At 31.8% G+C, this 16,595-nt stretch overlaps 1 protein-coding gene across 1 annotated transcript; it reads left to right on the top strand.

Moving 5' to 3' along the window:
* Positions 1-6,665: 6,665 nt before the first annotated feature.
* LOC131059701 (uncharacterized) lies at positions 6,666-7,971 on the top strand. Its single transcript, XM_057992719.2, has 2 exons — positions 6,666-7,154; positions 7,497-7,971. The coding sequence occupies exons 1-2, from the start codon at positions 6,884-6,886 to the stop codon at positions 7,706-7,708; spliced, it is 483 nt and encodes a 160-aa protein (XP_057848702.1). The 5' UTR covers positions 6,666-6,883; the 3' UTR covers positions 7,709-7,971.
* The last annotated feature ends 8,624 nt before the right edge of the window (positions 7,972-16,595 follow it).

Below are 16,595 nucleotides of genomic sequence, written 5' to 3'. Positions count from 1 at the left end.
CAGTTTTATCTACATTCCCTCCTCATTTTGTTTTAGGCCAATCAATACACATAATTTACCATAATAACTATTGTTTTGTGGGATTAGAAATTTTAGCCTTGAATTAAATTGAAGTGGTTTTTCTTCTATGAAATTGGTTCACATATTTGATCAACTTATTGTTTAGGATGTCATTATTCAAATATATAAATTAAAATATGAAATTTTGATTATTTTGTATAAATCTGATTATTTGTTATAATATGGAATATCTCTTTTCACTTTCTTATTAGTATAATACTTTTAAGAGGTGATGAGCTCTTACATTTATGATCATTAAATATATATTTATGTTGGTCATTCATGTATTTATTGATGAGGGAACAACCCGAGAAACAGAAAAACACAATTGTAGTCACATAAATCTGTCCACTTAATTAAATGAATATTTAATTAATTCATCTTAATCCTCTTCTCCTATTAATTAAATAAATAAATCATATTTGTTTAATTAAATCTTCTCTCACATTTAAATAAATTAATATTTGTTTAAATCCTCCAAAATCCAATCTCTCACATTTAAATAAATTAACATTTATTTAAATCATCTTTATCCTCCACCCACTTGCATTTTCCTAGAAATGCAAGTTGCACAACTATTTTAAATAAATAAATAATTTATTTAAAATCCTATTTATTCTCACCCACTTGAAACCTTTAATGGTTTCCCTTAAAGTCTTCAAACTTAATGGATTTCTTCTAGAGTCTTCTCAAGCCTTTACTGGTTTCCCTTAAAGTCTTCAAACTTAATGGCTTCCTTCTAGAGTCTTCTTAAGCCTTTAATGGTTTCCCTTAAAGTCTTCAAACTTAATGGCTTCCTTCTAGAGTCTTCTCAAGCCTTTAATGGTTTCCCTCAAAACCTTCAAGCATTTAATTCTTTATCTTCCTTTTTCTCATGGAAATAAATTAATATTTATTTAAATATCTATCCAAATGCAAATTACACCATTTAATTGAAATAAATGATTTTATTTCAATTGAAAATCCCAAAATTCCTCCCACTTGCATTCTCCTACAAAATCCACTTGCATGCCTAAATCCCTTCTAGATTCTTCTAATTCCTTCTAATTAGCCTAATCCTATCCTAATCATTGTCACATTCGTAAATAAAAGGAAGTCACTTGTCAAAAACCTCCAAAGTCTTCAATAACCATTAAAGGCTTTATGCCTTCAAATGGTTAACCTCTAAAGTCTTCCAAACCATTAAAGGCTCTTACATAACCATTTATGGTTAACACAACTTTTACCTTTGGTTAGAGACTTTCCTCTAGCTTAACCATCCTTTTGACTCATGGGTCTCTTCAAAACATTTATTTCTTTGACTAAGGTAACCATTTAACCCTTACACATTCATTTATCCCCTAGATAAAAGGAATATCCATTAACCTAACCCTAACCCAACCCCCTAGGGTAACCATCTCTTCCCATCAAGCATTTAATGCTCCTTATCTCTCCTCTCAAGCCTCTTCATGGTGACACTTGTCAACATGGGATTGGGTTGAAAGTTTTACATGGATTGAATATCTTTCAATCCTAACCCTTGTTAAGATTGTTCAATCGTAACCCTTCATTTCCCCATTTCTTCTATAAATAGAACCCTTCTCCTCAAGCAAAGAGGAAGCATTAGAGTATTGTTGTTATACTGGTATTAGCATAGAGCATTTTCATAGCATCACTATCTACACTTGCATAGCATTTGTTTATCACATCCAACCATCTTGAATGTCCATATGGCATCCATGGCTAGTGCTAAAAGCTGAGAGCTACACTCATGTGGAACTTGGAGAGGAGAAGAACAAGGGAGGAGAAACTATGAGCATCTTGATTAGCATTTGGAGGAGTATAGTTTATCTATTCTATGTTTGTATGCTTTCTATTTCATGCTTAATATCTCTCTTGATATGCCTGTTTAGGATAATCTTTTATTGCTAACACTAACATTTGTTTCTTGTGCTCTTGTGTGTGTTGCCATCAAACAGATTTTCTAATCCTTTTTGCAGGGCATCAACAACAATTGAGAAACAAAAGAGAAATTTAATTATTATTTACAACCAACATGCACTACATGCATTACAATTTCAGAGGATTAAAACCTCACAAGCTACCACACATGTAGTTTATAGCTTCTGGAAAATATCCTTCCCACAATACAATCTCCCAACTCTAAGCTCTCAAACACTCAACTCTGAAAACTTCACTATTTTCCTCAAAGATGAATCTTCAATAGACTTCCTTTCCTTAGGAGCTAATCCTACATTGCAAAAGAAACTTGACAGATTTACTAGCGCTAAAACAAGAAACTTCTTTGTTTCACTGCAGCCAAATTCAATAATTGGAAACTTTCCGAAAAGTAATTGTCCAACTTCAAACAACTATAACTTTTGATTGAACTGTCGGATTTTCAATGATAATACCTTTTTGGAAAGGTCTTGAAAAGATGACGTGGCATAAGTAGGGCGACTACTTTGGATTACCACCAATATTTGGGCTCATCTAGAGCCTCTAAGGGCTTCAAATTTGACTATGAATAAATTGCAAAAATAAGAAAGGAAAATTCAGAAACTGCAACAAAAAATTAAAATCTTTTTGGGTGATGCAGGGTTGCCCTTACACCACTGGATGCTCCTACATCAGACACCCGGGGTAGATTGAGAAGTGACCCTGTCACGTCTCAACTAGTTGAGGAAAACCCAAATGTTCAACCTCTGCTTTGGACAACCATGAAAAATCTTTAATAGGTCTCCCCCTTCATTTCACCAGATACTCTGTTGGCATTTCAATAGAAGAAAGATTGTTAGCATTTCAATAAGGATATTGAGAAGGTTGTTGAAGATTATTGATATAACTGAAGAAGGATGATTACTATCTTTATAACATTACTTTGTCATTGATGTCAAGAAATTGATTTCTTGATTCAGTATGACGTTACCATATCTTGAGAAGATTGATTTGAGAGAATTAAGATGTTGGTAAAAGACACAGAAAGAATGTGATGAATAAGGGGAGAAATAAGTTATTCAATGGGCAACTATTACCGAGTTAGACAATGATGAGATCATGATGTTTAGATTGTTTTGATATCCTACATATGTTGTTGATTGTAAGGTTAATACTATACTATGTCACCAAGCAAAGAACCTAGACGGTAAACCCTAAGGAACCTAGTTGGTAAACCCTAAGGTTATCGATATCGGTTAATGAAGGTAGAATGTCTACCGAGTGAAGTTAAGTATTTACCGAGTTATGCAGATCGTATTGGATGAATGCAAGCATTATTTAATGAAGGACAATGATGAGCTGGAGTTGATTAAATGATTGGTATGCTGCGCATGAAGTTTGTTAAGGATCTACGGCAATGAAAAATCAGGAGGAAGATCTACAGTGCAGATTGAACCGCAATAACATTGTGCAAGTTCCAAGAAAGGAATGCAAGTCCCTAGGCAAGGTAAAACATTTTTCAGATCGAAGGATACATTGAACCTGGTCAAGATTGAAGATCTGATGGCTATGATTGATCATGGGAAATGTGATCAAGGAGATTAAGCGGTTAGCAAATTGTTTATAAATAAGGAATTGTTGATGAACAATGCATGCGGGCAAGTGTAAGCACAAGGATGCTACATAGTGATTACCGAGCATAGAATCTTGAAGACCTGTTTTGAATAACAGAGTAAGGAGCCCAACAGAGGGACAAGATAAGTCCTATGCCAAGATTGTTTTGAGCAAATAGAATTTTCTTTAGCATTTTAGATGTGAAGTTGTAGATATATTTTTATTACTATTATTTTGTAAGTGACAGAAAATCTCTTAACCGAGTGGACTTAAAAGTCTTATTTGTAAACCCTCTAGCAAGGTAACATTCTAGTTGAGCGTTTGAAATCCTTTAATAAGGTCACTTCTAACAAAGTGAAGATTCTAATAGATCTGAGGGAAATCCCTTAACTGGGTCACATCTAGCAATGTGTTTGTAATCTTTAACAGGATTTTCTTTTAACCGAGCATACTCTAGAAGAGTATATTTCTTAGTGGGTCCGAAATCCCACAATAGTTTTTCCCTATTTGGGTTTCCACGTTAAATCTGGTATTATATGTGTTATGATGATTATGTGTTTATGAGTTAGCATTTTTGATAGTTTTTAGTTATATTGCTGAAGTATAAGTTACCGAGGTTGAATCTATTGATTTTATGGAAGATTAAGTTTGTATGATTCACCCCCCCTCTCATCTTGTTAGCTATTGGCATAAGAACTTTACAATTGGTATCAGAGCTTTGGAGTCTAGAAGAAAAGTTTAAAGGTACTTGAGGAAAATATCCAAAGATGTATAAAAGGAATGCACCAAAGCTAAACAAGTAAAGTTTCTCCACATGGCAAAAAAGGATGAAGCTGCATTTATCAGGAATTGGAGAATATGCAACATATTATTTGGAGAATGATTACATAGCACCAAGCACCAACCCGATGACCTTGGAAGAGATAAAGGCAAAGCAAGAAAATATTCAAGCTATGATTGAAATAACATCAGCACTGAACGACTCAGAGTTTAATGATCTAGAAGGCTGCAATGATGCAAAAGCAGTGTGGACTAAGGTCATATTTGTGTATGGCGGTGATGAACATGTCCAAAGAGAAAAAGTAGATAGTCTGAGCGGACAACTTGAATCCATGAGAATGAATGAAGGTGAGAACAGAACCCAATACAGTACAAGGTTAAAAGAAACTGTCAATCAAATTAAAGGAGTGGGAGGAACTATTGAAGAAAAGGATGTAACAAGTAAGTTGTTGAGAAACCTTCTACCTGCTTATGCCATTCAAGTCTCTGCAATAAATGAACTAAGGTTTGTACCTAACATGCCAGTTTCTTTGGATGCTACTATTGGTAAGCTACATGCATTTGAGTTAAGTAATTTTGATAACAGTGGGTCTTTGGTAAATAAAGTAGAATCTGCATTCAATTCTTCTCATATTGGTGAATTTGATGATTACAATGATAGAATGAGTGAGTACTCTGAAGGGAATCATAGTGGAGCAAGTGAAAGATTTCGCAAGAACATGGAAGAAGTGCACAATCTATATGAGGAATCAAAAAGAAAGAAGAGTTTGAAGCATTATTAGCTAGAAGGTTACCGAGAGGAAAAGGTAAGTATAAAGGAAAGCTACCTTTAAAATGTTTCAATTGTGATAAAATAGGTCATATGGCTTCTAACTGTCCTGACAAAGAATCTGGTGAAAAAAGGGAATACCGAGATAACAGGCACAAAGACAACCAATATAGAGGACATCGATACTTTAGAAGGAGAGACAGAAAGACATGCCTAGTAGCTGATGAGCAATCCAACAATGATAAATCTGATGAAACTGATACTGAGGAAGTTGTTTATGTGGCTATTAAAGATGCATTAGATGAAGAAAGGTATGAAGAAAAATCCCTAATATCTCACATAAATAATAATGACTCTAGGATCATAAACAGTGGTTGCTCACATCACATGACAGGTGATAAACACAAGTTTGTTAAATTAGAAGACTATGATGGAGGCTATGTAAGATTTGGTAATGATGCACCATGTCCGGTGAAAGGTAAAGGATCTATAACACTTCTTGACAATGATAAATGTGATGATGTATACTGGGTTGAAGGTTTGAAATACAATTTGTTGAGTGTAGCACAACTAAACAATACAGGATACCGAATAGAATTTCAGAAAGGAATTGTCAAAGTTCATGACAAGCATGGAAAGTTAGCTGCTACCGGAACATAAACAAAAGGTAATACATTTCATTTTGACTCAACTCGGAACAAGTGTCTTTATGCAAAGATAGATGATACCTGGTTATGGCATAAAAGGTTTTGTCATGTAAATTTTGATAATTTGATCAAAATAAGCTAAAATCTATTTTTCTGAACAACTTTTTTTTCTCAAGTGTATTAAAAAAGTTAAAAATCTTTGAAAAAAGATATTAATAACAAACATAACCATGCAAAATAGACTAGGTCAAATGAAATAGCCATTTTCATGATTATGCCACATGATGCAACTCTATCCATAATAACATCTATAAATATCTTTTCTATAATGTGTAAAGGAAGAAAAACTATGATTTAGCTAAGTTGTATTAGCCAAAAGATTTTCACTCCATCTACATTAGGATTATAACTAGATGGAGGAATCCACAACCAAGCATGCTAGTATGTCTCCGTGGAGATGGAGGTGGGATCAAGTTAGATTTATGAAACATACAATTTCCTAATGAAAAAATAAATATTAGATAAAAATTTATTCAATAAAAATGAATCCAAAATAGATACAACAAATGAATACATATAATTTTTACTATTACATTTTACCTTATTTTAAGGTTCATATAGATTAATATAAATCTTTAAGATAAATAAAATACCATACAAAGAAAGATATTGCTAATGTTCTATATAGCTCGTTGTAACTCTAATGCAATTATCTTTATTCCCCACTATTTTGTAACACGTTGTTCAATGCACATAATTTACCAGAACTACAGTCCCTACAACGAATTCTACAAATACCAACTTTATCCTCGAAAGTTGAGAAGTAATGGAAAAAGTTCGTTGCCTCGTTCAAGCCCCCAGTGGTGCATTGTGGATTTTCCACCACTTCATTCATTGTGGACTCCCATATCAAGATCGCAGGCGCAATCTTATTTCTGTCAGATCCATCCAACTGTCTTCTTCCTTTTTTGTTCAACCAATTCAACAAAAACTGAATTTGTTCTTCTCGTCTTCAATTCGTTGCATCGTTCAATGCGCCCACTATTAATGTTGTGTTCTGATCATCTCCCAATTTCGAAGCACTTCTCTTATCTCCATGCACATAGCTCCAATCGTCTTATTTCTCACTCAATCCACATTAGGGTTTTATCGCAAGGGGTGTGGAGAAATTCTCTATAACAGGCTTCCAGAGAAACTCCCAAAAAAACTGTATGAATTGGGCATCATACAAGTTCACAGCATTTCGGAGCTCTTCCTAACGAAAATGTCATTAGAAAGAAAATATGAGTATTTCTTTGCCGTGATGGTGGGAATGGCCATGCTCGTGGCTGCTGGAACTAGCGTTGCCGCTGAGGGAAACACAGACAGTATGCCGCACTAATTTTTATTTCTTCACTTTATATTTTGCAAGTCTCGAAAACCTCATCTCTGAGCTAAATAGAAGATAACCTAATCATTTGTCGCAGGAGAATTTTGTGTTGCGCTTTCCACATGTTTTATATTGCTCAATTTTTCTTTCCCTGCATTTTCTTTCATACTTCACCTATATTGCTGCAATTTAGGATGTTCTCAATATATAGAGAGTAAAAGTTCCATCACTAGGCATTTCCATCAAATATAAGTGACTAGAAAATGTGCGATTAAGAAATGCAATAATAAACGTCTGAATTCGTTTTGTATAGAAATTTATTTTAGTTTTGTTGTCGCAGGATCGATATCTCTGGACCCTTTGACACAGGCTACTGGTGAGACGGCAAGGACAATTGAAACGAAATCTGGGTCCCATGAAAGTGTTCCAGTTCGTTTTACTCGCACGGCGGTATATGAAAAGGCAGAAAAGAAGGACGAAATCATCTTCGTCTTACTTCTGATCATTCTCCATTTTCTAATCGTTCTCTTATCAATCGTGTTTCGCTATTAGCTTAGCGTTTTATTTAGCAGCACTTTGAGAATCAAATCTCGAGATATTTTTCTATTTGATAAATATCCCGGGAAAGATTTTTCCCGCTATTTTGGAGCAGCCGATATGTCCGACTCCTGTACATTTTGCAACAATCCATTTCCTTCACAACTTTCTGCAGAATAGCTAAGTTTGCTACAGATTCTAGTTTTCTTATTTTCTCTGAACAAAATTTTATCATGATTGAAGTTATCAAGGGGTAATCTAAAAAGTGCGATTTAATATTTAGAGCTGTTTTCTATCAAAGGACAATTATAATTGTTTCCGCTGCAGTTAACACAGTATTATAACTATTTTTAAAAGCTTTTCTACTCGACAGTTATTCTCTGTGTGATTGTTGATTTTTGAAAATTACTGTCAGGAGTAGTTTTGATTCATGAAAATTCTGCTGGAAAGAGAAAATCTATGTTAAACGAGATTCATTTTACTTGCATGTTTATAAATAGTGTACCACTTTTAGTCGATACGCAGCTCATATTACACAAATATTGTGATTGAGAGGAGACACCTCTGCAGTGGAGATTTTCATTGATTTCGTCTGTTGTTCCCAATTATCATGTTCTTTATTTTCTCCATTTGTTTTCTTAGCTTTTTCTTGCAAATGCCTGACTCTTGTCTAGCTAAGTTTTGATTCAGAGCGTGTCTGGAAGGTTCAGCGTTAAACTTAAGATTTCATTCATTTTGATTCGCCACTGTTTTGAAGCAGAGCATATGTCTGCATCCATTTTCCTCTCCTTAAAAAATCATTGTTGTTTCAAAAGAACAATATTTAAAAATTCTACTGGAAAGAGAATAACTCTGTTAAATGAGATTGATTTTGTAGATTCTGAGACAAAAACAATACACACAAATTGCTATGACAATCAGATATTGTTTTTAAACACATAAAAAATCTTTAAGTGTGTTTAAGCTAGCTGAAAAGACTAAGTCATGTACATTGCCTTAGCATGTCATGGTCACACAAAAATAAAACTAGTCGAGGTGAAGATGAAAGTTAATCGGAAACACAAATCATGAACTAAAATTGCAAGAATGTATCACTGGACAAAATTTGTGAGAGATATTTGTAATAAAATGCATCTGCAAGGGGATTTGAGCTTTTCCTTTCATGAAATAAGAGGAATTGGAATATTCATGGCGGGCGGATCTTGCATTGCCACTGTCGTCCGCTCTATTTCTTCATATCATATTTTGCAAGTTTTGAAACACTTGATTTCTGAGGAAAATATGAACTTAATAATTTTTTAAATTTTTTTGGATGGAGTGTATTTTCTTTCTTTCTTCCCTTAGTCTATTGGAGTTTTAGCATGCTCTAAATATTTTCCATGAAATCACAAATATTTTAATACTTTATTTTAAATTATTTTGAATAAATATGTGTTATAAATATATTTTTAAAATCTTTAATTTAATTTATTTTGTGTTAAAAAATTATAATTAAAATTTATTAATCAAATTTTATTTGAGATTTTATAGGACGAGTTAATTTTTATTTATAATAACGGACTTGGTTGAAATTATATACTATAAATTATTTTATAAATTAGATGATATAATTTAACATAATTGATGTTATTCTAATTCATAAGTTTTTTGTTTTATCTTCTTTTCAAAATTTTGAATTGCTTCACTAAAAGTCTCAAAAGTATTTTAAAGTGTACTTTTATGTCTAAGCATTACATCATTACATTCTTGCTTATAAGTAAATTAGAAGGTAATAGCTCTCAATTATATCTAATCAGTTAAAAGTGAATTAGTATGTCGAATCAAAAAAAGGTTTAGGAAGTACAAAACAATGTCAATATAAATAGATGGGTAAACCGGGGACAAAATATGATTCACACAAATGTTCAGAGATCAAATCAAGTTAGATTTATTGAAGAAAACTCAAACTAGATTCATAAAATGTACTAAATCTTTGTGTAAAAAATGAATTGAAAATAAAAGAAATTAATGGAATACATGTAATTTTCACCATAAGCCCTATGCCTTAGACTACATCAATTTATTAAATTCCTACATGCAGAAAATATTGGTTTAGGATATTGAGAATGAACAATTCATTAAAATATTTAAAATAGGATAGTACATCTTCAATTTTAGACCATGCCATATGTCGAAGTCAAACAATTATGATACAATTGAGTTTTAATGAGATGCTAGAGTATATGTAAATTCCATGGGATTAACTCATTTTATATTGTTATGATGTACTTTGTATGTGAATGGTATTTATCTCAATAATCTCATTTATATTCAATGATCTATTATTTGAGGGTTATCTTACTTCAGTTCAAGATGATCAATAAGTCATTTTGAATTCGTATCATTTATGGGCTCTTTGTCTTTCAATAAATAGAAAGATATTTTTTTGTTGATTTGTCATGATTAATTTTAATTTATTTTTCCTAATTCATGTTAGGAATGTGAATTTGGTTTGGTTCATGGGTTGGCATGATTTATGAGATTGGTGGTATTATAAGAATTCTCCTCAAATCTTTTCAATTTTAATGTTATTAATGGATATGATTATTTGGAAATCTCAACATTCTAAGATTTCCAAATAATCAGATCTCCTTGATTTCTCATGGGGTCAAAAACTAAGACCATGTTGTGATATATAGATTCATGTTCCACATAAACCAAACCCCTCCCTTAAACACATTATCGCTCTCAAAATCCAACTAAAAGACTATCTATAAAAAAAAAACCTCACTCCAAAAAAAATCACTAACAACTTCAAGACCATCCAATTTTAGTCTATCCTATACTAATCCTTTCACTAAATGAACATATACCTATTAATTTAGCAATAATAACTATTCTTTTGAACACATCTAAGATTTCCACATTAACATTACCAACTGATTTCGCCCTTTAACTTACCATAAAGAGGGCCTCCCCATTCCGATTGTTTTCTCCCTCCCCAACCAATTCACTTCAACTGGAAAACTAGTTTTATTCTTCTTATATTTTAACTCCGTGTGCGTGGAGAATTGATAGAAAATTCTGGGTTGCCTCGTTCAAAGCACCCAATATTGTTGAATCCATTCGTCAGAAATTCCATAAAAGAGGCTTACTGTAAAATCTAATGCATTCTCTCTGGAAACTGTATCTATTCGTCATAAGTTATCTGGAAACTGTAATGATGGGAATGGCGGCTGGAACTGGCCTTGCTGCTGCAGGAGACACAAACAGTATGCCGCAATGTTTTGTGCCCCACTTAAACTGCTGCAATTTATGATGCTTCTAATAAATTTTTAGAAATTATATAAAATGTTGTTCTTGTCTTTAAATTTTAGCTCTAGTCTAAACTTTTTTCTTTCATGTATAAGTTCAACTACCAGTCATTCCGTCGAAAATAGTGAGCGGAAAATGTATGATTAAGAAATGCATTAAAAATTGTTCAATATACACCTCAATTTTACAGATGTTTACTATCAATGACAATTAAAATTGTTTCCGCTGCAATTAGCACAAAACTATGACCATTTTTAAAAGCTTTCAAAGGATAATGGCTTTTTTGCATTTTTAAGCGAAATATATTCTGTGAACTAGAGTTTTGAAAATTATTGTTAGTAGCACTTTTGATTGCTGTAAATTCTGCTAGAAAGAGAATAACTCTGTTAAACGAGACCAGACATACACAGAAACTGCTACACCAATCAGATATTGCTTCTAAATATACATAAAAATCTTTATGCATGTTGGCGAACTTATTTTGTACAATAACAATAAACAAATTAAAATATGAAATTCAGATTATTTTGTATAAATCACATTATTTGTTACAATATGGAATATCTCTTTTCACTTTCTTATTAGTATAATGTATATATAAGAGGCGACTAACTCTTCGATTTATGATCATTAAATATATATTTACGTTGGTCATTCATGTATTTATATTAGGCATGGTTAATTTAAAATGGATTAAACTATTTTATTTTTAAGTAAATATAATTCATAGTATTAAATGGTATAATTATAACTAGTTTTGTTGGTATATACACAAATAAAATAAATGTAATAGATTCAAATCCTATCTTACTTACATAACAATTATCTAAAAATTACACTATTTATTTGGATTTATATATTATAATTATCATAATGAATAAAACCAAACTCCCTTACCTTGTCCAACAATGAAAAGATATAGGAAGCTATAATATTAAAATGTTTATATGAATATTTTAAACTTATTTTGGTGCACCTTAATATAAATAGATTTTAATTGTAATGTATTGGGGTGGTATCACATTAATAGTGTGTTTCCTTACTTAATATCTTTTTCTTTTTTTTCTTAATGATTCTTTTCTACACTTACAAAATATGTGTTTAGGGTATTGAGAATGAAAAATTCATTAGAATCTTCAGTTGCGGGACCGTGTGAGATGTGGAAGTCAAAAGATTGTGATACTTTAATGAGCACACAAAATGTGTTTATCTCCATATGCTTGTATACTTATGTATTTGTCACAATGAAAGATTAATATTTGGGAGTCAATATAATAGAAATTGACATTAGAAACAATGTAGAACACTAACCATGTGAGATGTAGAGGTCAAAGGATTGTGATACTTTGATGAGCACACAAAATGTGTTTATCTTGGTATGCTTGCAAAGTTATACATTATTTACATTGAAGGATTAATATTCAGGAGTGACTCATCCACATCTTGACCTCTTAGAGTTGAGTTTTAATGAGATGGTAGAATATATGTAGATTTCATGTGATTATCTCATTTTATATTGTTATCACTTATTTTCTATGTGAATGATATTTATCTCAATAATCTCATTTATATTTAATGATCTATTATTTGAGGGTTATCTTACTTGAGCTCATAGTGATCAATAAGTCATTTTGAATTTGTATCATTTTTGGGGTCTTTGCCTTTCAATAAATAGAAGGATATTTTGTAGTTGATTTATCATGATCAATTTTAATTTTTTCTTCCTAATTCATGTTAGGAATGTGATTTTGTTTTGTTCATGGGTTGGCATGATTTATTTGTTTTGTGGTATTATGAGGATTGTCCTCAAACTTTAATTTTGAAGTTATTAATAGATATGATCATTTTGAAATCTCAACATTTTAATTTGATGTTAAGATTTCTAAATAAGCACATCTCTTCAATTTCTTGTGTGAGTCAAAGATTAAAGACCATAGTATGACTTATAGATTCACCTTCTACGTAAACCAAGGCACTCCCTTAAACACATTATCTTTCTCAAATTCCAACTAAAAGACTATATAAAAACCTCATACCAAGAAAATCACCTCCAAATTCACACCCATCCATTTTTGCTCTATCCGTGTATTAGATTCTATTCCATAGATACCATATACATACAATTTAGCAATAATGGCTTTCTTCCAAGATTAGAGTCAACGAATTCTTATGAAATACATATGTTAGTGATCTCATCTAAGATTTCCACATTAACTTTTTATCCCCTTTAATTTACCATAAAGATGGCTTCCCCATTTCAATTGTTTTCTACCTTTCCAACCCATTCAAGTGTAAAACTAGTTTTATTCTTTTTTCTCCATGTATGAGGAGAATTAATATAATATATACAATAATATTATAAAAAATATTTAATCTTCTCAATGCGATAATTCTCAAGTAAATAAAATAATCTAAACTTATATACTTATATATATATATATATATATAATCTTTAATAAAAAATAACAATTCTTAAGATTTTAAAGTAAAATATTTTTAAATTAGAATATATAAAATTATATATTAATCATATATATTTTAAACATTTTTATACTATTAATATTAAATTAATAATAATAAGAAGCACCTACCTTCGTGTAGATTTATAAAGAAATAAATATTATTAGATTAACAATGAAAATTAATTGAATTCAATAATAGTAGGGGTTGTGCAGGTATTCAGTAATTAATGTAAGAAACTGGCTTCTTTCCCACCTTTTTTGTGAACTAATATAGAGGGTTAGAAGTTATGTCTTAACAAAAACAAAAAAAAATAGGAAAAAAGGTTGTTGTCTGCAGCTGGTTTGTTTTGTATGAGCTATGGATGGAAAAGCGTCAACCTACCCTTCGACCGCAAAATGCAATGGGGAGTCACGAAAACAAAAACATAAGAAGAAGAAAAATTTGCAAAAGAGAGTCCTGCGCTGGAGGCAAAATCTCAAGCTCAAGAAAAGGTGCCCTGTATCAGCATCCCACTTCACTGAAATGTTGTAGCAATGCAGCTTATTGAAGTGTAAGTAAGTCAATCTCTTACAATGCGTCTCTATTTTTATTGCTGCGGGCAAATCCAACAAGTGATGTGTAGAGAAATAATTGGTTTCACTCCTTGTGTGCAATGTTTTAGTCTGCCCCAGTTTGCCACCATATTTCTCATCATATTTTTATGGTAATTGTATATATTTTTTTAATGTATGCGAAAATGCATGTGGTTTAGAATGAAAAAAGTCTCTTTTTCCATAGGATGTTTCCTTGTTTCATAAGCTTTTTTCTATTTGTATAGGTTTATGATTTATCACTCTTATGTATTTGGAACTCAGATTTAGATGTTGTTATAGTGTATGTGAAAACCCGTTCTGTTTTTTTTTTTAAATACCAAGAGGATGTATAATTCTGGCTATATCCAATTTTCAATTTGCTTGGGTTTATCACCAAGGACCTAAACCCACAAGAATTGAGCACTTACCTTTTGGTGATTGCTCCAACTTGTACTCTATAGGTCAGTTGATGGAATATAGCTGAGGTTTTATTTATGAATTTGGAGGGGGTAGGGTTGTATGGTTTTCTAATTTTTGCAATGGCTTAGGTTTTGTTATGGAATATAACTGAGGTCTTATTTATGAATTTGGAGGGGGTAGGGTTTTATAGTTCAAAGAAACATAAGATAAATGAAAAAAACAATCATTTAGTGGATTTCTTGCATTAGTGTACTCTCATACATCAAAATGGTGTCTTGATTGGTGGTGACATTAAAAAATGATATCTTGTTTGGTGGTGATCTAGTATAGGAGTTGTCTTCCTAGTTTTCTGTTTAGATGTCTAAAGTTATCTGATTGCCCATGAACTTGAAGTTTGCAAGATATATAACATATTTTCAGCTTTACATAGGGTAGAATATTCTTGTCTTAACAGCTTCAGTTGATATCATAGTTAATGAGCACTTATTGTAAAGGCATGTCAATACTGTTGCCACCAATGCAGTTTTGTAGCCAAATGAAGAAATAAATCATATAAATGTAAACCAAATTCTTTGTTAGTGCTCGACATTATTATAATTTCTTGGATTATATATCTATAGGTGAATTTGCCCCTAATGTCCCTGGATAGTGGTTCTAGATGAAAGATATTAGTGAGCCAATTCTTATATAATCAAGGGAATGTGCTCCTTAACATCCAAGGTCAAAGTCTGGAATAATGAAGAAGAATGAAGAAAAATATCTTCATTCTTCTTCATTGCTGAATTTATATTTTCCTTACCCGATAGTAAACCATGAGCTGAGATATTAAAGATCCACACAAGAAAGTGAAAGAATCCTTTATTAGAGGAATTAATAATGGAATTAGCAGCAACTTGTGTGGGGTATTGTGGTGCTGATTTAAAAGCTTTGTGCACATAAGCTGCAATTAATGCTTTCCATGAGAAATATCCTCAAGTATACACTAGTGATGATAAGTTTGTCATAGATTTGGATTCTGTGAAAGTAGAGAAGAATGAATATGATAGAATTATAGGCATGTATATGCTCTAGTAATGTTGGCAACACTTAATGATCTTTGCAAGTTATATACATGTTTCTATTTATAATATGTGATAAGGTATTTGTTTAATAATCTATTTGGAATGTAGAGATATGGATTGCAAAACGGGAAGGCCAATCAACTTTTCGAGTTCACGAGAGGTGAAGATGGTTTTCAACGGTTCCCTCCACAAGTTACAGTTCATTGAAGTTAATGAATTACAGCAGTTGTCTGATATGTGCTTTATATATTCTGTTACCACTCTTAGATTCTATGCCTAGCAACTTAGTCAAGTTTAGTACTAAAGCTCTATTATTTGCTTATGTAAGTTTTAAACTGAGTCTAATTTCTGGTTAGTTTTGAACAATTCCCTCCACAAGTTGCAGTTCATTGAAGTTAATGAATTACATCAGTTGCCTGATATGTGCTTTATATTTTCTATTACTAGTCTTAGATTCTATGCTCAACAGCTTAGTCAAGTTTAGTACTTAAGCTCTATAACTTTCTTATGTAAGTTTTAAATTGAGTCTAATTTCTTTTTAGTTTCAGTATGCTATTCTTCTTCAGCATTTTACTTGGTAGAGATGAATATGTATGCTAATTTAAATAATAAATCATTTTTACTTTGAAAAATTTATTCCCATTCATTGATCTGTGCTTTTTGAGTCTTGGATACTTGAGACTTTTGTTTATTACAATACATCGATCATTCTATGCTTCGTTATGTAGATCATTGTGGATTTCTCATATTTCTTGTTAAAACCTCTATATTATTTTGATTTCTTTTCTCAGGTGCATAAAATTGTTGGTCCTTTGAATCAGACAAAGAACATGAACGTGCAGGTAACTCGTAGAGTTCTCAACTGCTCTTGTCAAATATGCAGGCATCTTTCATGATTAAATTTGTATACTGAAGTTGGTTATACTGGCAGTCACATACATCCACTCCACATTGTTCTACAAGAAAGAGGACAAATTCTGTCAATTTAGAGGATTACGAAACAGATAGTGTATATGGTGAAAATGGATACAACAATATTGAAAGACTAAATAGATTCAACCACAAAACCCTAGCCTAACAGCAACAAAGATC

This window comes from Cryptomeria japonica, chromosome 7, assembly GCF_030272615.1.
Source record: "Cryptomeria japonica chromosome 7, Sugi_1.0, whole genome shotgun sequence".
NCBI lineage: Eukaryota > Viridiplantae > Streptophyta > Pinopsida > Cupressales > Cupressaceae > Cryptomeria > Cryptomeria japonica.
Note: the sequence above shows the minus strand (reverse complement) of the source record. Positions and strands in the feature narration are given on the sequence as shown.

Bases quoted from the DNA above. Each gene is read 5' to 3' on its own strand.
- LOC131059701 (XM_057992719.2), top strand. From the start codon at position 6,884: ATGCACATAGCTCCAATCGTCTTATTTCTCACTCAATCCACATTAGGG. The intron at 7,155-7,496 runs GTATGCCGCACT...TTGTTGTCGCAG, and splicing joins CGCTGAGGGAAACACAGACA to GATCGATATCTCTGGACCCT.